Here is a 25,613-nt window from a genome sequence, read left to right as displayed (position 1 = left end):
AAAACACTAACAAATTGGTAGGTCTACCTTTACTTGTTACTTCTGTGAACTTTCATAACCCTCCCTAATCATGAGGGAGAGACTTTTGAAAATATCTTAATGATATGCAGGTTTTTGGTAATAGAATTACAAGGCACAAGGCAATGTTTCATAAATTTACAGAAGGAAAATAAATTATCCAAAACTAAATAGAAGTGTTGATATTAGTTGGCAGGGGTCTTTCTTCAACATTGTTGTGTTTTGATGTATTTCTAAAATCTTTGAAGACTTTTTCTTGAAGATGTTTTCTAAGATTCCTTTTCCATCTGTTTGACCAGAAATCAAAGCCATTACAATTGTTTTACATGGAAAATGGTTGAAAAATGTATCTATGCCTTCATTTTCCAAAAATATAGACTCTTAGCTTTCATTTGACACCCAATTTGATATGCTCCTATGAACTTCATATGCTGGTGCTCATGGCTCCTTTAAAAGGGAAATGACCCATGGTTAATAATCACACACCTCACCTGCCACACCAGCTTTTCATAGTTTGACATGGGCAAAGCCCTGGGCAGGATAAGTATTTACCAGTTATATTACTCTGTGATTATATCTACAGAGCTTAGTGTAATGTCATTTAAATGTAATAGCCTACATCAGAGGTTAACCCTGGGGAATGTGGTTCTGACTTGTTGCATAACCATTGCAATACCATTAATTCACACAGTAACCTTCTAATAATTAAACTACAGACCACATCACTGCACCCTCCCTTTATATCAACTTCCCCATGGTAGAGATTCAGTTGTATTTTTACTTCTAGCAATTTATGTCCTTCAGGCTTGGGCAGTGGAGTGGATTTCAATCCATTTTTGAGGTGGAACAAAAGCCACACCATAACTAGTGTATCCTGTGTCTAAAAACACTATTTTTTGCGAAGATCAGGAGCATGGATATGACTTACTTCTCCTTTCTTTGGAGAGTGCAAGAAGTGAGGTGGATCATCTAAATTTGACCGTGAGAATTTAAGATAAGACTCGTGACATGGTGGGCTTTAGAGTTCATTAGGGGGGCCAGCCAGACTCTCTCCATGTAGCAGTCGGTGTGATGTACTCACTGCTGAAATTTCATGGTGGAATGGATCATATCCTGAAAGCCTGGGGATGCTGCCCTGAAGCAGGTCCCAACAGGCATTACCCATTCTGCTCTCCTCTTCTCTCACACCACACTGAACAACAACAACGTGGGAATGTGCTGCTAAAGGCCAGACCATTACGCAATCAGTCTGCCAAGTGTAAGTGCAGTTATCAGTTATCATACACCCCCTGTGTAACACCCCCACATTGGAGCCTTGACAGATGGAAAACCTACCGCTAAGCAGTGTTTCCCAACTCCCAAGTGTTAAACAAATCAAAACATATTTAATATTTGAGATTCTTCAAAATAGCCACCCTTTGCCTTGGTGACAGCTTTGCACACTCTTGGCATTCTCTTAACCATCTTCACCTGTAATGCTTTTCCAACAGTCTTGAAGGACTTCCCACATATGCTGAGCATTTGTTGGCTGCTTTTCCTTCACTCTGCGGTCCAACTCATCCCAAACCATCTCAATTCAGGCTCCCGAGTGGCGCAGTGGTCTAAGGCACTGCATCTCAGTGCTAGGGGCGTCACTACAGACACCCTGGTTTGAATCCAGGCTGTATCACAACCGGCCGTGATTGGGAGTCCCATAGGGCACTGCACAATTGGCCCAGTGTCGTCCGGGTTTGGCCATCATTGTAAATAAGAATTTGCCTAGTTAAATATATATATAATTTTTTTTATTGGGTAAGGTTGGGTGATTGTGGAGGCCAGGTCATTGATGCAGCACTCCATTACTCTCCTTCTTGGTCAAATATCCCTTACACAGCCTGGAGGTGTGTTGGGTCATTGTCCTGTTGAAAAACAAATTATGGTCCCACTAAGCCCAAACCCGATGGTGTATCGTTGCAGAATGCTGTGGTAGACATGCTGGTTAAATGTGCCTTGAATTCTAAATAAATCACAGACAATGTCAACAGCAAAGCTTCCCCATACCATCACACCTCCTCCTCCATGCTTCACGGTGGGAACCACACATACAGAGATCATCCGTTCACCTACTCTGCGTCTCACAAAGACACGGCGGTTGGAAACAAAAATCTCACATTTGGACAAAGGACAGGTTTTCACCAGTCTAATGTCCATTGCTTGTGTTTCTTGGCCCAAGCAAGTCTCTTCTTATTGGTGTCCTTTAGTAGTGGTTTCTTTGCAGTAATTCAACCATGAAGGCCTGATTCACGCAGTCTCCTCTTAACAGTTAATGTTGAGATGTGTCTGTTACATGAACTGTGTGAATTTATTTGGGCTGCAATCTGAGGTGCAGTTAACTCTAATGAACTTATCCACTGCAGCAGAGGTAACTCTGGTTCTTCTTTCCTGTGGCGGTCCTCATGAGAGCCAGTTTCATCATAGCGCTTGATGGTTTTTGAGACTGCTATTGAAGTTCTTGAAATGTTCACAATTAACTGACCGTCATGTCTTAAAGTAATGATGGACTGTCGTTTCTCTTTGCTTATTTGAGCTGTTCTTGCCATAATATGGACTTGGTCTTTTACTAAATAGAGCTATCTTCTGTACCACCCCTACCGTGCCATGAACTTTTAACAAGGCACACCTGTTAATTGAAATGCATTCCAGGTGATTACTTCATGAAGGTGGTTGAGAGAATGCCAAGAGTGTGCAAAGCTGTCACCAAGGTAAAGGGTGGCTACTTTGAAATATCTCAAATATAAAATATATAAAACACATTTGTTGGTTAATATATGATTCCATATTTGTTATTTCATAGTTTTGATTTATTCACTATTATTCTACAATGTAGAAAATAGTACAAATAAAGAAAAACACTTGAATAAGTAGGTGTGTCCAAACTTTTGACTGGTACTGATTGTATTGCTATAGCTTCACCTCAAACCACTGTCCACTTGTACATTTGCACTGCCCTATCATTTATCTTCATTGATTCATTGACAGTCTGCACTTTAAATTCCCAGCCAGAATTCATATAGAACTAACTCAGTATTGAAGTAGCTGGTCTGTCATACACATTTGCAAGCAAGATACTTGAAAATGCATTGAATGTGGAAAAGAGGCATATTCTTCAAAAGATGTTGGAAGGCCAAATAGAGGAAAATAGGGATAAGGGGGCACTCATATTACATTTCCACAAACAAATATTGAGTTTTCTGAAATTCATTACAAAAAGTAAAGGCCCATGATGCAAATGAGCCTTTCCTATTTTCCCATGGTGCATTTTAATATCGCATCATGTCATCTGGACAAATGTGCATGTTTGTAAGTGGTGATGGTCTGGAGCAGGGACAGGCTGGCATTAAAAACAAGCTACTCCCATCTTATTCTCTACTACGGTGTTATAATCAATATAAACTGGAGAAAGTGTTAACACAAAAACTTAAATCTGACTCTTTCACAGTCCGCCAGCTTTATAAGAATTGTCTCTAGGGCGCACATATTTGAACTTTCTATTTTTTTAATGAAGAGTAGGCCGACAGTTCGACTCAACTATGTAATCAAAAGTGACTAAATCAGTTAAATATACAGTAAAGACGTTGTCATTTGCCACATACATTAACCACGAGGAGGGAATATTATGTTGGTAACAATCTATATACCTTTTCCATTTCATGTCCAATGGATTTTCATCAGTCTAAAATTAAAATTACCGAGGCACGGACACGGTAGTCCCAATGACTGTATGTGAATAGATCTGATTACGTAGCCTGCCTAGTATATAATCCTGTCTTTGTTCAAGCGCAGTGTGAAATTGATACACTGTAGCTACTGTACTTACCCACTACCACGCACAGCACGTCCACGAAGACATACAGCTTCTTTTTTCTAAAATCCGTCATTTTTCCTTCTGTATTTGATTAAAAACTTTTTTCAAAACTCACTTCACGAGTGCCGTATGCAAACTGTCAACCTGTATCGCGAGTTCTTCCGGAAGGCTACTTCCCTACCTGCCCACAAATGCTGTTACCTTGGAATGCAATTTTGAAATCCCAAAGATGTCTTCCGAACTCAGACTCTAATCATCTCAATCGGCCACAGTGTTAAAACTATTACGCCCTTTGCCCGCATATTTTGGTTACGGACTGAAAAAGAAAACGTTTTTATATTAGTTGAGGCGTCTCACAAACCAACGCAACCCTCTCAGTGCACCACGCCACTGATCCCTCCTTCCCACTTCCTTACAGTATTTTATGCGGCGTTCAAAACAACTGGGAACTCGGAAATAGTTACTTAAATGTGCGAAATTTGAAAGGTAAGAACTGACACAAGCCAGGTTTCCAGCCAACCTTTTTATAGATATAAAGTACATGTCGGATAAAAAATGTCACGATGGTAATAGCAAATCAGTAAACTTTCCAAATGTTGACAAAACAAAATATGATAGAAAAGGTGTGATTTGTTTGCCTCGGTAAAATAAATGAGAAATTCGAGAAATTGTGGTGGAAACGACATTATGCTCAAATATTGATAGCCTATAGGCCTAATAACCATCATATCGTAGTACATTTTAGGTGACGCGATGACGTATGGTCTTCCCACTATGACTCGGGAAAGCATGCAGTTTAGAAGGCTGCAGCTGAAATAAATTATGAACTTTACAGGGTGGTGAAAGTGCACTGTGATGAGTTTAATGCTCCATTCCAATAAATATGGGGGATCTAATTCTGGTGACATGATCAATGCTAAATTGGCTCCAGTTTGAGAAATAAAAATTATCCCGCTCTTATCCATAATATCATAATGTAGGCTATACCAGCACTGTATCTGCGAGCTGTAGGCTAGAGCTCACTGCCAAGACCAGACTGGGCACATTTGCTATATAATGCAACAGTTTGAGACAAAACCATCGGCAGAGTTGAAAACGCATGGAAACCCATTTAAAATGGATCCGACACTTTTTTTTGTGCAATTTTCGCCTAAAATGCCATACCAAAATCTAACTGCCTGTAGCTCAAGACCTGAAGCAAGGATATGCATATTCTTGATACCATTTGAAAGGAAACACTTGGAAGTTTGTGGAAATGTGAAAGTAATGTAGGAGAATAGAACACATTAGATCTGGTAAAAGATAATATAAAGAAAAAAACATGCGTTTTCAAATTTTTATTTTTTTCATCATCTTTGAAATGCAAGAGAAAATACATTATTACACGTAGGACTCTAGGCGCAATTTTGATTTTGGCCACTAGATGGCAGCAGTGTGTGTACAAAGTTTTAGATTGATCCAATGAACCATTGCATTACGATTCAAAATGTTGTATAATGTGCCAAATTCGTCAATTTATACTTTTTCAAGTACACAACATAATAGAGAACATACAAAAATGATATGATAATACAACATTTAAGTTTACACACTCCCAGGAATGTCATAAATTATGGATAATTAGCTTCCCTACAGAAAAGACACCAACCTTCACACATCTAGATGGGGTGAGGGGGGCCAGACACAGCAGGGATTCAAACTGTAGAACCCAGTTCCTACATTTGAATATAAAAATAGATTTGATCAAACAAGACTATTCTACATTTTATCTCTGGGACCATCAGGATGACAAATCAGAGCAAGATTACAAAAATTACAAAAACGTAAGTATTTTATTTACCTTCAGTGGTCAAACCAGTTGCCGTGATGAAAGTTTTTTGTTGTTGTGCATTCTCCTCAAACAATAGCAAGGTATTTTTTTCACTGTAATAGCTACTGTAAATTGGAAAGTGCAGTTAGATTAACAATAATTGAAGCTTTCTGCCTATATAAGACATGTCTATGTCCTGGGAAATGTTCTTGTTATTTACGTCATGCTAATCACATAAGAGCACGTTTACTCAACCATCCCGTGGGTGGGTGGGGGGGGGGGACACCGAACCCGTAGAGGTTAAAGGAAAACTCTACACAAAAACTCTCGTAATATTAATTTCATTTTTCCATTGTTGATATTGTCTCAAAATGTTTTGTATCTCAGCAATTAAGTTTTCAAGATATGTAACTTTCAAAATACAGAAATACAGCCTCTATGATGCATTTTGAATCATATGATCATAACGGCTGTATTCTGTATTTTGAAAGTTTTGGGGTGGAATTTTCCTTTAACTTATATTTTTTATTTGGTATATGGGAATTTAACAGCAAAAATTTATTTTTGTGCACTACGTCATCATGCACAGCCTTTTATTCACACAAGTCAATGGAAATGATGGAAACATCTCTTGTGGGAAAATGCACATATTGTTGTTATGCGGATTTTTGAATACTCCCAATTGGATGGAAACCTACTGTAGCTACTGACAGCAACAATAAAGGAAAGCAGAGCAGAAATCATCCTTGCGCTCTGCACCAGCCCCTGTCAGTCTTGCTGGTGGTAAAGCAGTTAGTTTCTCAGAGTACTCTACAGTGCACACAGTGGATAGCAGCTGACTATTGGGGAGTTGCCTGTGTTACATGTGCCATAAAACTTATGGGGATATTTTAGGGCATTTCCATAGATCAGTGTCTACTGGGATTTTGGGGGGAAATCCATGGCACTCTACATTAATGGTGACATATTGATAATAAAGATATTTTTATATATTTTATATGTTATATGATTAGTCTAAAGTGATCAGTCACAGAATTCAAGGCAAGTAATTATTTACTAAATATAATTCTAAACATTCTAATAACATTATCGTTACAAATTCAGGGGTAGCCCCAATCAGGACTCGAACATGGGTCCAGTAACTGTGTAGCCAACACCTTAACTGTGACACCATGAGGTCGTATACTCTTGACTAGCTCATTAGGTGTTAAGTTAAGGTCGCTACAACATGACATGACATCCATGACAACCAAACTCCATCCACTCGAGCCAGTAGGCTACAGACCTCAGCAGGCATCGCATGCAGCGTTTTCTTGTCCGGAGCCAATACTGCATTCTTGAAAATCATTTGCATAGTTTACCATGCAGAGCCGGACCCTTAATTCAGTATGCAGTATTTAACAACATGCTATCCTCCCAAACTGTCAACCCCTTCTGTACCCGCTGTTGAAAGAGCAAAAAACACCAGGGATGCTGACTCACACATGACTGGGGTTGACCGGTTGACACTGGGTAGTAAAAATAAAATAGGGTTTAAATGTGCCATAAGTTGTGGGCATTATTCAAAGCTCTAAAAAAGTGTGTGTGGGCGTACTGGACTCAGTATGTGGAAAGATTAAAACTCTATGAGTTACAAAAGCAAAGGGAGTTTTATAAGTCCTGCTGGGACTGTAGAATTAACATCACCAAGCAACAGTAGGACTCAGAGGAACTGGGATAACTTTTTGTTTCTTCATCAGCACTAGACCTGGGGCTAGATGTTCTAGCCTGGTTTGACAGACTTATAGCCTCTCTTATAACACAGCAGCTCTTAAAAGAAACTGCAGTAAATACGTAGACATGCATCAGTAGCATCAGTAGATGATACGATGTTACAGCATATAAAGGATATATATAGAACAGATGAAACATATATTACTTGAATTACTTTGCAAGTGGCCTTATTTTGACTTGCCAGGTCACAATGAAACTTGATTGGATAAAAACAATATTCAAAGTACTGTACAGATGCCAATGAAAACCTCACAGTGTGTTATAACATTAACAAATTCAGAACATATAACAGAAAAACAAAGAACAGGGTTCAGACGTCATAAGAAATTATATTACCACATACAATCAACATCAATAGTTTTCTGCCCCCTGCTGGGGGAGTGGGGACACTGGGGCTTTATTTGAAATGGTGTTCTCTCCTCTGAGATTCTGAAAAATAAAGAGAATAACTTAGAACATGTTTTTTTGGTTAGACAAATAATATAGAATAAACGTGCAATACAGAGTAATCAATCAAACAAAAATGCTTCACTAAATTAGTCCTACTCTGTGTATTTTTATGTGGACTTCCAGAGATCTTCAATGAGATCATTGTCTACAGATATGTACAATAGAAATCTGTGTTTTTAAATTTTTTAGGGCACAGTCCAATTTTGCCATCGGGAATATAAAAGTATGCAATTGTGGATCCTTGTGACGTCCCTACCCTAAACCCTAACCCCTACCTGCATGACCCCTCTGACCCTCATGCAGTGACTGACTTGGTGGCTCATTACAACAGTGAACTATCCTCCCACCTGGATGTCCTTTTCCCCCTTAAAAGGAGGGTCTCCTTCAACATCCCAGCGCCATGGTACAATCCTGAGTTGCGTGCCATGAAAGCCACAGGATGACAACTAGAACGGCTCTACAAACGGAACAGGGCTCATTGTCCATAAGGAGGCCTACAAAGACCACATTCACAACTGCAAGGACTCACTTGCCACAACCTAATCTGCCTATTTCTCCAACATCATAAGGAATGAACAAGGAAACCCAAGAGAGCTCTTCTCAAACATCAACAAACTTCACCATCGACCTTTATGTCAGTTTTCTGGCCTCTTTTCAAAACAAAGTCGAGGCTATCTATCCAACAGCTGCAAGTCTCACCCTTTCTTAATGGTACGGGACACCCAAGTGCACACACACATTTCTTTTTATACTACAACAATTACAGGGTAGCTTACTCTGTTGACACTGACAAACAGATCAATAAAAACCATGTTGTCTGATCCATATAATCGGCCTACGAAAAGTGGCGACACGAATACAATATGACGTCCATCTAACCTGAAGGAGGAAATTATTGTCCAAAAAGAAACAAAGGTGGCACTGACCCAATGATAAAGACAGTGAATATGCACACTCACAGGGGATATGGCCGATGTTCTCCGCTGGTGCCAATAAGATTTGCTCAATTAACTTAATCATTTTGATAACTAAAAGACAAATTGGAGTCTTTTCAATGTCATCTTTTTACAGTAATAGCCATTTGCTTTTAAAACAGTTTCTCCATGATTGTATTTTTAAATATTGTGATATGCCTGGCTGGATCTCTGCTTTTCACTGACAGTCATAACTCAACAATCATCTATTTGGTATTTGCAGCATGAGCTGCGCAAATTGCGGGCCCTTCAGACTGTAGGTTATGTGATTTAAAACAATCCACATCTTTTTTTTATGAAGCTAATGATCCCCTGTGGCCAAATCATCATATTTTCTGGTGTAGTAGCCTATTTTTAAGGATTTTATCTGTTTTCAGTGCATTCGGAAAGTATTCAGACCTCATAACTTTTTCCACATATTGTTACGTTCCAACCTTATTGGAGGTAGGTAGCCTAGTGGTTAGAGCATTGGGCCAGTTACCGAAAGGTTGCTAGATCAAATCCCTGAGCTTACAAGGTAAAAATCTATCGCTCTGCCCCTGAACAAGGCAGTTAACCCACTGTTCCTAGGCTGTCATTGTAAATAAGAATTTGTTCATAACTGACTTGCCTAGTTAAATAAAGGTAAAAAATATATATTTATAAAATTGATTAAATAGTTTTTTCCCCTCATCAATCTACACACAATACCCCATAATGACAAAGCAAAAACAGGGTTTTAGAAATTGTAGCAAATGTAAATATAAAAATGTATTCAGACCCTTTAATCAGTACTTTGTTGAACCACCTTTGGCAGTGATTACAGCCTTGAGTCTTCTTGGGTATGACGCTACACGCTTGGCACACCTGTATTTGCTTCTCTGCAGATCCTCTCAAGCTCTGTCAGGTTGGATGTGGATTTTTCAGAATGCTGTTCATTGACTACAGCTCAGCAATCAACACCATAGTACCCTCCACGCTCATCATTAAGCTCGGGCCCTGGATCTGAATCCTGGACTTCCTGACAAGCCACACCCAGGTGGAGAAGATAGGAAACAACAACTCCACTTCGCTGATTCTCAACACAGGGGCCCCACAAGGGTGCTTGCTCAGCCCCCTCTTGTACTCCCTGTTCACCCATGACTGCGTGGCCATGCACGCCTCCAACTCAATCACCAAGTTTGCAGACGACACAACAGTAGTAGGCGTGATTATCAATAATGATGAGACAGCCTACAGAGAGGAGGTGAGGGCCCTGGGAGTGTGGTGCCAGGAAAATAACCTCTCACTCAACGTCGACAAAACAAAAGGAGCTGATTGTGGACTTCAGGAAACAACAGAGGGAGCACGCCCCCAAACACATGGATGGGACCACAGTGGAGCAGGTGGAAAGCTTCAAGTTCCTCTGTGTACACATCACTGACAATCTGAAATCGTCCACCCACACAGACAGTGTGGTGAAGAAGATGCAACAGCACCTCTTCAAACTCAGGAGGCCAATTTTGGGGGCTTAGCACCTAAAACCATCACAAACTTTTACAGATGCACAATTGAGAGCTTCCTGTCGGGCTGTATCACCATCTGGTACGGCAACTGCCCAACGCTTCATCGGGGGCAAACTACCTGCCCTCCAGGACACCTACAGTACCCGATGTCACAGGAAGGCCAACAACCACCCGAGCCTCTGCCTGTTCACCCCACTATCATCCAGAAGGCGAGGTCAGTACAGGTGCATCAAAGCTGGGACAGAGAGACTGAAAAACAGCTTCTCAAGGCCATCAGACTTAAATAGCCATCACTAGGCGGCTTCCACCCGGTTACGTAACCCTGCACCTTAGAGGCTGCTGCCCTATATACATAGACTTGAAATCACTGGCCACTTTAATAATGGAACACTAGTCACTTAACATTTTTTACATACAGTGCCTTGCGAAAGTATTCGGCCCCCTTGAACTTTGCGACCTTTTGCCACATTTCAGGCTTCAAACATAAAGATATAAAACTGTATTTTTTTGTGAAGAATCAACAACAAGTGGGACACAATCATGAAGTGGAACGACATTTATTGGATATTTCAAACTTTTCTAACAAATCAAAAACTGAAAAATTGGGCGTGCAAAATTATTCAGCCCCCTTAAGTTAATACTTTGTAGCGCCACCTTTTGCTGCGATTACAGCTGTAAGTCGCTTGGGGTATGTCTCTATCAGTTTTGCACATCGAGAGACTGAAATTTTTTCCCATTCCTCCTTGCAAAACAGCTCAGTGAGGTTGGATGGAGAGCATTTGTGAACAGCAGTTTTCAGTTCTTTCCACAGATTCTCGATTGGATTCAGGTCTGGACTTTGACTTGGCCATTCTAACACCTGGATATTTTTATTTTTGAACCATTCCATTGTAGATTTTGCTTTATGTTTTGGATCATTGTCTTGTTGGAAGACAAATCTCCGTCCCAGTCTCAGGTCTTTTGCAGACTCCATCAGTTTTTCTTCCAGAATGGTCCTGTATTTGGCTCCATCCATCTTCCCATCAATTTTAACCATCTTCCCTGTCCCTGCTGAAGAAAAGCAGGCCCAAACCATGATGCTGCCACCACCATGTTTGACAGTGGGGATGTGTGTTCAGGGTGATGAGCTGTGTTGCTTTTACGCCAAACATAACGTTTTGCATTGTTGCCAAAAAGTTCAATTTTGGTTTCATCTGACCAGAGCACCTTCTTCCACATGTTTGGTGTGTCTCCCAGGTGGCTTGTGGCAAACTTTAAACAACACTTTTTATGGATATCTTTAAGAAATGGCTTTCTTCTTGCCACTCTTCCATAAAGGCCAGATTTGTGCAATATACGACTGATTGTTGTCCTATGGACAGAGTCTCCCACCTCAGCTGTAGATCTCTGCAGTTCATCCAGAGTGATCATGGGCCTCTTGGCTGCATCTTGGCTGCATCTCACTGTATGTACTATATTCTATTCTACTGTATTTAGTCTATGCCACTCCGACATTGCTCATCGTAATATTTGTATATTCCTTAGATTATTTGACTTTTAGGTTGTGTGTATTGTTGTGAATTGGTAGATATTACTGCACTGTTGGAGCTAGAAACAAAAGTACTTCGTTACACCCGCAATAACATCAGCTAAAGATGTGTATGTGACAATTAAACATGTATTTAAGATCACCCCCAACGTGCAGGTTAATCTCAAGATTGAACCCAACATGGGGAGACTGTCATGACGTTGGCCTGTGGGTGAGGTTTATGACCCCACCCCATAAATACCTTTCTCCCTTTCCTCTCTCTTGACTCTACAGAAGGACTCTTGAAAAGCCTTTGTTAAACATATAGAGTCTGGGAACATCAAAAGGTGGGGGGAAAGGAACCATATTTCGGTAATCCAACCAGTTGAAAATATGCATTGGTACTTAATGAATATGATGCCAGATCAGGTGGCGTCTGAGACATTCTTACTAATGATAGGATGACATAAACTGTATCTTGGAAAGTCTACACATTATAGTTATCAGATTCACATGGAATTGTTGTGCAATTTAAATATTTAAATATGAAACTATTTGTGAAAAGATAAAATGTAATTTTAGGTTAAAGCTCTGCTCACTCAGTGGCCCCGTTATAAACTATGAAACACGCCCTTCTCTCCCCTCCTATATAAAGTCTTTGACGAAAATGTAACTTTCTGATCCGAGGACGAGAGGACCAGAGATCCATAAAGGACGACGAGAGGACGACGAGGACCAGAGATCCATAAAGGACAAACCGGCCTTCCATCGACGACCAATCTACTGAAGCGCAGCTCAGAGTAAATATTTATTGCATTCTCCTTTTTCAAATAGGCGGTTATTTAGAATGCATAAGATTCTGTATTTACGAAAGCATAGCTTCTCCCTTTGTTACTCAGTCTTCCCGCTCTTTCAGCCGTCATATCTGTTCCGTCCACCAGGGACGTTTTCTTTATGACATAATTTGTAATCAATGTATGATCCATTCTGTGTGATTATTTAGGTATTTAGTAAATAAATAATTAAATCAAATTTTGTATTGCTGATTCAACTTGTTAGCCAGGGTTCGGGAAGATGACCAAGAATGTATCACTTTCAGATGAGACTAAAAAGGTGACGATTAATAATTGACTGCTATTGATGTAAAAGATTACCAGGTTTATTCGGAAGATAACATTAATATTAATATTATTTCGTGGTGCCCCGATTTTCTAGTTAATTATCTACCTGATTAGCTTAATCAGGTAATATTAATTACAGAGAAATAATTTTATAGAATAGCATGTCATATCACTTAATCTGGCATAGCCAAAGACACGACACCTGTCATCATGTTGAGTGTTCTCCATGGTTAGCCTGTCATCATGTTTAGTGTTCTCCATGGTTAGTCTTTCATCATGTCTAGTGTTCTCCATGGTTAGCCTGTCATCATGTTTAGTGTTCTCCATGGTTAGTCTTTCATCATGTCTAGTGTTCTCCATGGTTAGTCTGTCATCATGTTTAGTGTTCTCCATGGTTTTTTATAGATTTATTTTACCTTTATTTAACTAGGCAAGTCAGTTAAGAACAAATTCTCATTTTCAATGACGGCCTAGGAACAGTGGGTTAACTGCCTGTTCAGGGGCAGAACGACAGATTTGTACCTTGTCAGCTCGGGGGTTAGAACTTGCAACCTTCCGGTTACTAGTCCAACGCTCTAACCACTAGGCTACCCTGCTGCCCCGGTTAGTCTGTCATCATGTTTAGTATTCTCCATGGTTAGTCTGTCATCATGTTTAGTGTTCTCCATGGTTAGTCTGTCATCAGGTTTGGTTTTATACACTTACTTATTTTAATGTGTGATTTTATTGCCTTTAATCCTTCTGATTTTCTTGTGTATGTAAAGTGGCATTGGGTGTCGTGAAAAGCACTTAAAATAAAATGTATTATTACTCTAACCTTAACCATTTTAAATGTAAACTTTAATGGGGTAGGGACGTCCCGAGGATTCCGGATGGGAAGGATCATAAAAGTACTCACCCCCCCCCCCAGTGAAAACGACTGTGGTGTATTTAGTCTCCGTGTTCCAGGTGGACAGGCTACTATGTGCAGGGTCAGGGACTGTAGGCCAGAGATTCTGCTTTATCCTGCAGAGAACAGACACTGTTATCAGACTCACAGACTAAGTGGAGGCATCTGCAGTCTGCTGCTAATCAGCCAGGGATACATGTGGGTCTGGAAAAGTGCAGCAGGCTGTCAAGACATGGGGAGAGTTCCACTTCAAGACCTCTACTAGTAGGCTTCCCTCTCTGTGGCTCTCTCACCTCTGTCTCCACTGTAGGCAGTTCAGCAGTATCATGACAGTGAGCACTGTAGGAATGCAACACCACAGGATGGTGTCCACTAAAACAACCCCCCCTAGATTGGAACACACACACACACACAAATGAATGAACAACTGTCCACTCCAACGGAGGTAGGTCAGTAGAACAGTTAAAACATCTCAGCCTGTATTAGTCCTCACCTACAGCCACATCAAGCATTGGACCAGGAGGACTCCCTCCTGTATCAGTGTGAGCCACCATGTGGATCCTGTACAGTCCAGACAAACCACTCAACTGGTACCTCAGGCTGTCTCCTGGCACCACTACAACCTCTGGAGTTTCTTCTTCACTCTGGATGTAGAGGGTGTAGTAGCGGATGAAGCCATGCCTCTGCTCCAGAGGAACAGGCTCCCACTGCAGGACAACAGCACTGCTGCTCAGCTCCTGCACCACTGGCTTGGGGCCAGCAGAGGGAGCTGAAGAGTCAGTGTAAAAGGGTGAGTAAAAAGGTGTACAACACATCCACATAAAAGGTTATTCATTATGGTGGCAGCTATTGAAAAAACAATGAATGAGCTAAAGCCTAGGATATAAAGTAAGTTGTTGTGGTGTGTGTGTGTGTTTGACCTTCTTGCCTGGTGTAGGCTTCTACTGACAGCTCCTCCCCAGTCTCTGCATCATACTCAGGCCTCACAGTCACTTTGTAGCACAGTTTCGGCCACACGCCCTCTGACAACAATGGGTATTTGGTCGCACATTACTCACACCCATCGTCAGAATGTAATCCCATGCAACAAAACATACTTGTCTGTTAAGTCTTTGTAGATACAACATATACTGTAAAAGTAGGGCCCCAGAGGTTTTCCTGATCACGTCACCAAATATAGGCCATTTTATTTATTTACACTGAACAAAAATATAAACGCAACATGCAACAATTTCAAAGATTTTACTGAGTTACACTGCATATGAGGAAATCACATGTCTAGTGAGGATGCAGGTCATGGAAGAACTGGGACATTTTCAGCTTCCAGGAATTGTGTACAGATCCTTGCAACATGGGGCCGTGCATTATCATGCTGACATGAGGTGATGGCGGAGGATGAATGGCACGACAATGGGCCTCAGGGTCTTGTCATGGTACAGTATCTCTGTGCATTCAAATTGCCATCGATAAAATGCAATTGTGTTCATTGTCCGTAGTGTATGCCTGCCCATACCATAACCCAACAGCCACCATGGGGCACTCTGTTCACATCATTGATATCAGAAAACCGCTCGCCCTCACGATGCCATACACGCCGTCTGCCATGTGCCCAGTACAGTTGAAACCGGGATTCATAGTTGAAGAGCACACTTCTTCAGGGTACCAGTGGGCATCGAAGATGAACATTTGCTCACTGAAGTTGGTTACGATGCCAAACTGCAGTCAAGACCCCGATGGCGAGCATGTAAATGAGCTTCCCTGAGGTGGTTTCTAAAAGTAGGTGCAGAAATTCTTTGGTTGTGCAAACCCACAGTTTCATCAGTTGTCCAGCTGGCTGGTCTCAGACGATCCCACAGGTGAAGAAGCCGGATGTGGAGGTCCGAACTGGCGTGGTTACGGTCTGCGGATGTGAGGCCGGTTGGACGTACAGCCAAATTCTCTAAAACGACGTTGGAGGCAGCTTATGGTACATAAATTAACATTGAATTCTCTGGCAACAGCTCTGGTGGACATTCCTGCAGTTAGCACACCAATTGCACGCTCCCTCAGAACTTGAGATATCTCAGGCAATTGTGTTGTGTGAAAAAACTGCACATTTTACAGTGGCCTTTTATTGTCTCCAGCACAAGTTTCTTCATATGCAACACCTGTCAGGTGGATGGATTATCTCGGCATTGGAGAAATGCTCAAATACACGGATGTGAAATACGCTTTCTGTGCGTATGGAATATTTCTGGGATCTTTTATTTAGACACATGAAACATGTTGCCAACACTTTACATGTTGGGTTTATATTTTTGTTCAGTACATATTTTTAGGGTAGAAAAAACAATATGCTGCTGCACTCAAATGGGTAAAGACCAGTGGAGGTTGCTGAGGGGAGGACGGGTCATAATAAGTAGCCGGCTACCGCCCTGTTACTTGGCCCCATGTTACTCAACCCTGCACCTTAGAGGCTGCTGCCCTATATACATGGACATAGAATCACTGGTTACTTTAATAATGGAACACTAGTCATTTAAATAATGTTTACATACTGCTTTACTCATTTCATATGTATAAACTGTATTCTATTCTACTGTATTTTAGTCAATGCCACTCCGACATAGCTAGTGCTAATATTGATATATTTCTTAATTCCATTCTTTGACTTTTAGATTTGTGTGTGTTGTTGTGAATTGTTAGATACTACTGCACTGTTGGAGCTAGGAACACAAGCATTTCGCTACACCAGCAATAACATCTGCTAAATATGTGCATGTGACCAATAGAATGTGAGTTGATTTGAATAATGGCTGGAATGGGGACAATGGAATGATATCTAACACATCAAAGACGTGGTTTCCATTTGGTTGATACTACTCCATTGACTCCATTCCAGACATTATTATGAGCCGTCCTCCCCTCAGCAGCCTCCACTGGTAAAGGCTGTAAGGCCATTGGAAATTTGGTAGAAGGTGCTCTTTGCAAAAGGTGGACTATGACTGGCATTAAAACAAAAAGTATAATGTCCACAACTTCATAAGTGAAAAATGTAGAAAGAATTATAATTGGGCTGACTTTTCACATCAAGGCAATTTTGAAGGGGGGTGATGTAAAAAGCCTTTATTGTCTTGTCATTTTGGTTTGTCATGTTTTTATACGGTATAATAAAAAACAGAACCCGAAATGCCTAAGTGTTTGGGTTTGGTACAAGCCTTCAATAGGGTGTAAAAGGATCAACAAGTGCATCTCTCCGTTTTTTTTCAAGAGTGCCTTGATGAGGAAAAGTAAGACCCACAATAAATGTTCTGCCATTTTCAGTTTACTAAGGGGTGGATATTATCCACTTTGTTTTTTGGCCATATTTTGTGGAGTATTTGGAAGTTATATTGACAGGTATAGGTTAGAATATGAGATGGGGAAATAGATATGAGAGACCACTGCCACCAGGGGCATACCTGGTCGTGGCGGGGGCAGCAGGACAACCACTACAACATCCCCCGGCACACATAGAGTAGGAGGCCCCTGTGACATGTGACCTGATCAGGGAAAACTCTGTGTCCTAGTCATAGGCATGACAATTAACTAGCTGAATGATGCATACAATCAACCCATTTACCTGTGATTATAATTTTGCTTGCATTGTGGCTCAGTCTTTGCCAGTATGGAGTATAGCTAGCTGTCTCAGATAAAGCCCGCCACTCCACCAGGAAGCTGCTTAGTGATGGGGACTCTAGAGCTGTCCATCGTACCTCCAGTCTGAAATCATCCAATGCTGTGACACTGACATCCACCAGAGCCTTGGGTGCTGGTGATCATACCATCAGTAAGTTATACTCTCATTTTACAGAGGATATGCATTGGACACAATACAACTAAAATGATGCAAAAGTTTCTGGGCATTTCTTCAAATTCATATCAATATATACACTGCCACACAATGCTATCGTCTTAATATGTCGCAATGCTATTGACGTCAATGGTCAAATAGAGTCAGAGTCTGTGTACCTGAGTCCGTGGTGCTGGGGATTGTGATGGTAGCTGGAGGAGAGATGCCGGCAGGGTTGGACATGCTCAGTGTGCAGGAGCAGCGCTCAGGGGGAAGGGTCAGATGACAGGAAGTGTCGGACACACTCAGGGCATTGCAGTCCCATGTATGCAGTGCATTCTGGGAACCCTCAGTACAGCAGGATACGTTAAACCATGGGACTGAGCATTTCACTTGACTCCTGGGTGGGGACTGCAAGACACACAAGGACAACAACAACTCAAACTGAATGTTTATAGAAGAATATCCATATAGACACTTTACAATGGAATAGACCTGAGAGAGCAGAATAACTAGCCCTAGTGGCACCTCAGAGAAAGTTGGTGGGAGGAGCTATAAGAGGATGGGCTCATTGTAATGGCTGAAATGGAACTGAGTCAAACGTGGTTTTCATATATTTAATGTGTTTGATACCATTCCATTCCAGCCACTACAATGAGCCCGTCCTCCTATACCTCCCCCCACCAGCCTCCTCTGTGCCACCTTACCTTCCACAGCAGAGTCACTCGTCTCAGGTCTACTCCACCTACAAGCTCAATGGTTCTCCATAGCTGAGGGACAGTAGAGGGTGCTAGAGGGGAGAACACAATCAGATAGCGCAAACCTCACTAGTATCTAGAACACACTCCTAACCACATCCATTCAAAAACCTCATCACACATGTAAGGTGATGTATAAAAGATTAATGGACAATAATGTGCTCATTTAAGCAGACAATTTCTGTTCTTATCTACATATGATTTATGGTCTGCCCAGACAACATTTCCCACATGCCTGTGCAGCCAAGGAGGAAGCACACTATGGCCAACTTGGCTTGGTTTTCATTTTCACCTAACGTGTGACTTTTAAAGGGGCAATCTGCAATTTAAACAATAACAAAGTGGTCACCCTGCTTTCTTTAAACAATTGAGTGATGGGACTGGAGAAACGTAACCACTCTCAAATTCATAGACAAGAGTTATGGACTGACTAGAACCAATTTTTTTAATCATATTACTCCAGTGCTAGCCTCCCTACACTGGCTTCCTGTCAAGGCAGGGGCTGATTTCAAGGTTTTACTGCTAACCTACAAAGCATTACATGGGCTTGCTCCTACCTATCTCTCTGATTTGGTCCTGCAGTACATACCTACACGTACGCTATGGTCACAAGACGCAGGCCTCCTAATTGTCCCTAGAATTTCTAAGCAAACAGCTGGAGGCAGGGCTTTCTCCTATAGAGCTCCATTTTTATGGAATGGTCTGGCTACCCATGTGAGAGACGCAAACTCGGTCTCAACCTTTAAGTCTTGACTGAAGACTCATCTCTTCAGTGGGTCATATGATTGAGTGTAGTCTGGCCCAGGAGTGTGAAGGTGAACGGAAAGGCTCTGGAGCAACGAACCGCCCTCGCTGTCTCTGCCTGGCCGGTTCCCCTCTTTCCACTGGGATTCTCCGCCTCTAACCCTGTTACAGGGGCTGAGTCACTGGCTTACTGGTGCTCTTTCATGCCATCCCTAGGAGGGGTGCGTCACTTGAGTGGGTTGAGTCACTGATGTGATCTTCCTGCCTGGGTTGGCATCCCCCCTTGGGTTGTGCCGTGGCAGAGATCTTTGTGGGCTATACTCGGCCTTGTCTCAGGATGGTAAGTTGGTGGTTGAAGATATCCCTCTAGTGGTGTGGGGGCTGTGCTTTGGCAAAGTGGGTGGGGTTATATCCTTCCTGTTTGGCCCTGTCCGGGGGTATCATCGGATGGGGCCACAGTGTCTCCTGACCCCTCCTGTCTCAGCCTCCAGTATTTATGCTGCAGTAGTTTATGTGTCGGGGGGATAGGGTCAGTTTGTTATATCTGGAGTACTTCTCCTGTCTTATCCGGTGTGCTGTGTGAATTTAAGTATGCTCTCTCTAATTCTCTCTTTTTTTCTCTCTCTCTCTCAGAGGACCTGAGCCCTAGGACCATGCCTCAGGACTACCTGGCATGATGACTCCTTGCTGACCCCAGTCCACCTGGCCGTGCTGCTGCTCCAGTTTCAACTGTTCTGCCTGTAATTATTATTATTTGACCATGCTGGTCATTTATGAACATTTGAACATCTTGGCCATGTTCTGTTATAATCTCCACCCGGCACAGCCAGAAGAGGACTGGCCACCCCTCATAGCCTGGTTCCTCTCTAGGTTTCTTCCTAGGTTTTGGCCTTTCTAGGGAGTTTTTCCTAGCCACCGTGCTTCTACACCTGCATTGCTTGCTGTTTGGGGTTTAAGGCTGGGTTTCTGTACAGCACTTTGAGATATTAGCTGATGTACGAAGGGCTATATAAATACATTTGATTTGATTTGACCATTAACGATATCAACATGATAGTTTTAACCATGTTTTGAGGATATACAGTGTTTGTTTACAATTACATAGTTTAAGGAGTTAAACAAGCTTATATTTTGGGTTCTTATGGGGTTAGTTGAACTAAGCTCATGAGGCATAAGTTAAATTCGTAAAAAATCTCTGGGTATATATCATTAAGTTAAAATGCAGTTTGCCCCTTTCGTGTGCTAAGGGGAAGCTACACTGCCACTACCTCCCTCTCCAACCAACGGTCATGAAATGATCATGAATACAACTCTTCAGGGGTTGTTGAATTTCCTCTTCCCTTCATTTGAATGTTTTGTTGACTTTATTTAACTAGGCAAGTCAGTTACTTATTTAAAATGACAGTCTACCCCAGCCAAACCTGGATGACACTGGGCCAATTGTGCACCGCCCTATGGGACTCCCAATCACAGCCGGATGTGATGCAGCCTGGATTCAAACCAGGGACTGAAGTGACGCCTCTTGCACTGAGATGCAGTGCTTTAGACTGCTGCGCCACTCAGGAGCTAGAATGTACTAGAAATCAACTTCTGTTCTAGCTTAACAGGTCAAATGATTCTACATGAGTAATTTGAAAAGCCACACAGATCTATATGAGGGGAATAGGAGAAACTGGGGTTTATCAGCAGTTTTAGATTTGATGTGATAAAAGATATTCCCAGATCATTGTTCCTTGACCGTTTCATAGTCCTAGGAACAAAGCACACTACGCTGACAATATAATGTTCTACTCTACATCCCTTCTTTTCTTTTTCTACTAGAAAGCACATCAAACTCTCTCATGGTCACATGGTTTCCCTCTCCTCGCTTTCTTTTTTTCTTATTTTCTTTTTCCTAAAGGAGTAGGGCATTGGAATCCATGCTGCAGCTGTATACAGTGGGCTCCAAAATGACTGGCAATGCACAAACAATACTTTAAAAAATATAAACAATATAATTATAGAGATAAACTCAAGATACCAACATGTGAGAATACTGTACTTTATTAATGTTTCAATGGAACCCACCAAAATCAATTATTGATTTAATAAAGAATCTATGACCTCCAAATCAAGGTTTCACAATTAATGGCACCCTTAAAGATTATTGTAAATAACATCTACCAAAATTAAACCTGGAATTAAATTCCACTTATTTAAGTTTATCTAAGTCTTAAGGAACTATATTGAGCCATTAAATTACTTCCTGTTTCACTAGGATATAAAAATGAGGTAACACACATGCGGTATCCCTCTGTCAGCCAACACCATGAAGAAAACAAAAGAACTAGCAGTTCAAAAGAGACAGATGGTCGTAGACCTTCATAAATCTGGTAATGGCTACAAGAAGATCCACAAACGATTGAATATACCACTGAGCACTGTCAGGGCAATTATTATTTTTAAATCTAAAGATATGGAACAGTTGAAAACCTCACGGGTAGAGGACGCAAATGCATTAAGCCCCCCAGGATAGGGATGAGGATCGTGAGAAAAGCCAAAAAATCGCCAAGAATCACTGTGAAAGAATTGCAGGCCTTGGTGGCGTCTTGGGGTCACCAGGTTTAAAAAAGCACCATCAGACGCCACCTCCACAACTACAGGCTCTTTGGAAGGGTTGCCAGAAGAAAGCCATTTCTGACCCCAAAACACAGACGCAAGCGCTTGGAGTTTGCCAAACGTCCTTTAAATTATGACTGGAAGAAGGTGCTCTGGTCAGATGAGACCAAAATTGAACGTTTTGGTCAGATACAGCATCAGCATGTTTGGTGTCGAAACAGAGATGCATACTAGGACAAGCACCTCATACCCACGGTGAAATATGGTGGTGGGTCAGTGATGTTTTGTGTGGGTCAGTGATGTTTTAATTCCAGAGGTCCAGGGGCACTGGTTAAGACTGATGGCATAAGGAATTCCACCAAGTACTAGGCAATTATGGCTGGCAATCTGGTTGCCTCTGCCAGAAGGCTGGGACTTGGCCGTAGGTGAACTTCCCAAGAACACAATGACCCAAAACATACCTCAAGATCCACACCGAAATGGTTCTATGACAACAAAATCAATGTTCTGCCATGGCCATCTCAGTCGCCGGACATCAATCCAATCGGAAACCTGTGGGCTGAGTGGAAGAGGGCAGTTGATAAGCGCAAACCAAAGAATGTGAAGGATCTTGAAAGGATCTGCATAGAGGAATGGTCCAAAATCCCTCCAAATGTGTTCCTTAACCTTGTCAAACATTACAGGAAAATACTCCATGCTGTTATCCTTGCCAGAGGTGGTTGAACTAAGTACTAAATGAGGAGTGCCAATAATTATGAAACCTTGACTTTGGGGAAATGTATTTTGCATTAAATAATTGTATGATTTTGGTTGGTTCCATTGAAACATTAATAAAGTACATTATTTTGAGTTTGTCTCTATAATTATTAATTTTAAAGTATTATTTGTGCATTGCCAGTCAGGGATGCCAGTAATTTTGGATCCCACTGTATGTGTTTTCGGTCTGGAGGACACGGCTTAGACCACTAGATCTCTCTCTTTCTCTCACACACTCACTGACACACTCACTCACTCTCACCTGCCACCTCTGTACACTGCTGTTGTGTTGGACTCCAGTCGCTCCAGTGGCTGAGGGTACTATTGTATCGGTAACGCATCATCACTGTATATAGAGTGGAGGCGGAGAAGAGACACGTGGAGGCAGAAAAGAGACCCTGCTCTCTCTCAGGTCTCAGGTCCACCTTCACTGTCTTGGGCTCAGGCTGATGGCAATATATAGGGAAAAAAACGGATAACAACTTAACGCCAAACACCCGCTGTAGATATACATATATTATACACATCACACTGTATACATTACATAGTCCTACAGTAACTGATAGATTGGAGATGACAGTGGGCCACACACCTGCTCCTCTGTGCTGTACTGCACCTGGAAGACCAGAGCACCATTGGAGATATGTTTTCTGGTCACCGGGAAGCTGGTATTGGTAGTCCACTGCAGCTTCAGGCATCTGGGTTTGCCTCTCACTGCTGACACATTGGAGAGGACAGGGGTGGGAAGCTTCACTGGGGGGAGAAAAAGACAAAGGGTTAGATGTAAAGTAAGATGTGTGTAAAACATGTGCGTACAGATGTAGGATCTTAATTTGAGCCAGTTTGCTACAGCAGAAAAATAATCCTGTAGCAATAGGAAATGTGAATTATTATGGGGTTTGTAATTAATGGACATTTTTGTAGGGGTTGATACATTTTTCACAAGGGAAAATCAACTCAGAAATGTCAAAGCGGAACTTACAAACTTCAGAAGCCATTTTAAACTTTAAATAAACTACAAGGTTTACATTTCCAATATTCTCCTGCAACAGGGTGATCAAATTAAGATCCTTCATTCTGTATAGTCTATTGTATGACACTGTGTATTACCTGCGTCTATGGCATTGAGGCAGAGGCTGGGTGAGCTGGCTGTTGTGTAAGGGCTGTCGGCCAGGACCCTGATGCAGTAGCAGCGGCTCAGATAGGTCACGTTAACAGAGCAGTGGGTCTGGGTAACAGTCTGACACAGTTGGGACTGATGGATCACAGGGTCATCGCATCCGGTTCTGCAGGCACAAACACACAGGCATGCACACGCACACAAAATTTTGTTTGTTTCCTGAATAGTTTCCTGCACAATGAATCTCCACTGTGTCAGCCTCAGAACAACCCAATCCGAACCTCAAATCATATTACACTGCAGTCAGGTGTTTCGCCTGATGTTGCCTGGTGATGAAATAAGATGATCTATATGTAAAGGTTCATGAGTACCAACTTTGAGAATATATTATTCTACAGATCTGTGTAATAAACATGTTACAATTTCATTTTTAAGTACAAACCAGGGAAATAACCATTACAAACTCAAATATGACTAACACATAATGAAACACAATGATAAAGTTGAAATACCAGAATGGCTTTGGGTAGACATTAGGCAACTTATGCTGGGAGCTTTGCCATCAATATAACTAATGAACTCTATGAATTATATTTTAAATCTCCTCATTCAGCCTGTGGTCATGGAGAAAACAAAGGCATGCTGATGTCAAGGTGTAGTACTCTTTGAAATAGAACAGAGGAGGCTGGTGGGAGGAGCTATGGGACGGGCTCGTTGTAATGGCTGGAATGGAATTAATAGAACGGTGTCAAACACATCAAACATATGGAAACCAGATGTTTGACTCTGTTCCAAGAATTCCATTCCAACCATTACATTGAGCCCGTCCTATAGCTCCTCCCACCAGCTTCCTCCGAAATGTAATGAATCATTCTGTGGTTGCGCAACTGCTGGAATATGTCAGCCTGCCTTTGTTTACTTCAGTCAGGGCACACTGCATGTTGAAGGATATATTGGCATTCAAGTACTGCCTCTTCCTTTGTCTAAGGGGCCTCATACAATCACAACCATTAACTTGTGCCGTAGATGTTGTAGCACGTGTCTTACATGTTGACCTGCAGTGTGAAGCGCGTGTCTGAGGGAGAGCCTTGTCCAGGTGTCCAGTAGCAGGTCACGTTGGAGTAGGCAATAAAGACACACTGAGGCTGGCTAGGGCTGAGAGGGAATTCTGCATGGACCAGAGGGGAGAGAAAGGATACAGGTGATTCAAAGTGTGTAGAAATAATATTTAATTAATGCTCACATATGGAAACAGCACATTCAAAATCATCTGCTTTGATCTATGTTATTGCTTGCCATTGGCTGAACAAACCACAGTCTCAAATCAAATCAAATGTAATGTAATTTGACACATGCGCCGATTACAACAGGTGAAGGCAGCCCTTACAGTGAAATGCTTACTTACAAGCCCTTAACCAACAATGCAGTTTTAAGGGAAAAAAAGTGTTAAGAAAGTATTTACAAAAATAAACTGTAAAGTAAAAATGTTTTTTAAAATAACAGTAGCGAAGCTATATACAGGGGGTACCGGTACAGAGTCAATGTGCGGGGGCACCAGTTAGTCGAGGTAATTGAGGTAATATGTACTTGTAGGTAGAGGTAAAGTGACTATGGATGGATAATAAACAGAGAGTAGCAGCAGCGTAAAAATGGGGGTGGGGGGACAATGCAAATAGTCTGGGTAGCCATTTGATTATGCTGTTCAGGAATCTTATGGGGGTAGAAGCTGTTAAGGAGCCTTTTGGACCTAGACTTGGCGCTCCGGTACCGCCTGCCGTGCGGTAGCAGAGAGAACAGTCTATGACTAGAGTTGCTGGAGTCTTTGGCAATTTTCTGTGCCTTCCTCTGACACCGCCTGGTATAGAGGTCCTGGATGGCAGGAAGCTTGGCCCCAGTGTGGTACTGAGCCGTACGCACTACCCTCTGTAGTGCTTTGCGGTTGAAGGCTGAGCAGTT

General features: G+C 41.8%; 2 protein-coding genes and 1 long non-coding RNA gene across 3 annotated transcripts in view; all 3 read right to left on the bottom strand.

Moving 5' to 3' along the window:
* Positions 1–4,267, bottom strand: part of LOC109897871 (phospholipid phosphatase 2) — a 33,644-nt gene extending 29,377 nt beyond the window's left edge. The window contains exon 1 of the mRNA XM_020492497.2: positions 3,875–4,267. Within this exon, the coding sequence (XP_020348086.1) occupies positions 3,875–3,935 (61 nt within the window). The 5' untranslated portion in view covers positions 3,936–4,267. The remainder of the gene's footprint in view (positions 1–3,874) is intronic.
* A 6,069-nt stretch (positions 4,268–10,336) lies between these two features.
* Positions 10,337–18,586, bottom strand: LOC116375770 (interleukin-6 receptor subunit beta-like). The gene is made up of 8 exons (XM_031832855.1): positions 18,389–18,586; positions 17,861–18,092; positions 17,472–17,660; positions 14,791–14,892; positions 14,364–14,639; positions 14,164–14,257; positions 13,880–13,986; positions 10,337–10,365 (listed from the first exon to the last, which is right to left on the bottom strand). Exons 2-8 carry the CDS (start codon positions 17,922–17,924, stop codon positions 10,337–10,339), a joined length of 861 nt encoding a protein of 286 aa, XP_031688715.1. The 5' UTR covers positions 17,925–18,092; positions 18,389–18,586.
* Positions 18,587–23,135: 4,549 nt separating this feature from the next.
* LOC109897653 (uncharacterized) lies at positions 23,136–24,822 on the bottom strand. The gene is made up of 3 exons (XR_004211111.1): positions 24,705–24,822; positions 23,648–23,823; positions 23,136–23,290 (listed from the first exon to the last, which is right to left on the bottom strand). It is a non-coding gene; the product is annotated as an uncharacterized LOC109897653 (long non-coding RNA).
* Positions 24,823–25,613: the final 791 nt, after the last annotated feature.

This window comes from Oncorhynchus kisutch, linkage group LG10 (genome assembly GCF_002021735.2).
Source record: "Oncorhynchus kisutch isolate 150728-3 linkage group LG10, Okis_V2, whole genome shotgun sequence".
NCBI classification, from domain to species: domain Eukaryota; kingdom Metazoa; phylum Chordata; class Actinopteri; order Salmoniformes; family Salmonidae; genus Oncorhynchus; species Oncorhynchus kisutch.
The sequence above is the reverse complement of the archived record's forward strand: the minus strand, read 5'-3'. Positions and strand labels throughout refer to the sequence as shown.

What these genes read in the sequence shown, in the direction of transcription:
- LOC116375770 (XM_031832855.1), bottom strand. Translation starts at nt 17,924, where the DNA reads ATGTCCAACCCTGCCGGCATCTCTCCTCCAGCTACCATCACAATCCCC. An exon ending in AAGCAAAATTATAATCACAG is followed by an intron (nt 14,893 to 17,471) that starts GTAAATGGGTTG and finishes CATTGTTGTCAG; the next exon opens with AGGGCGTGTGGCCGAAACTG. An exon ending in AATGCTTGATGTGGCTGTAG is followed by an intron (nt 14,258 to 14,363) that starts GTGAGGACTAAT and finishes GTTCCAATCTAG; the next exon opens with GGGGGGTTGTTTTAGTGGAC.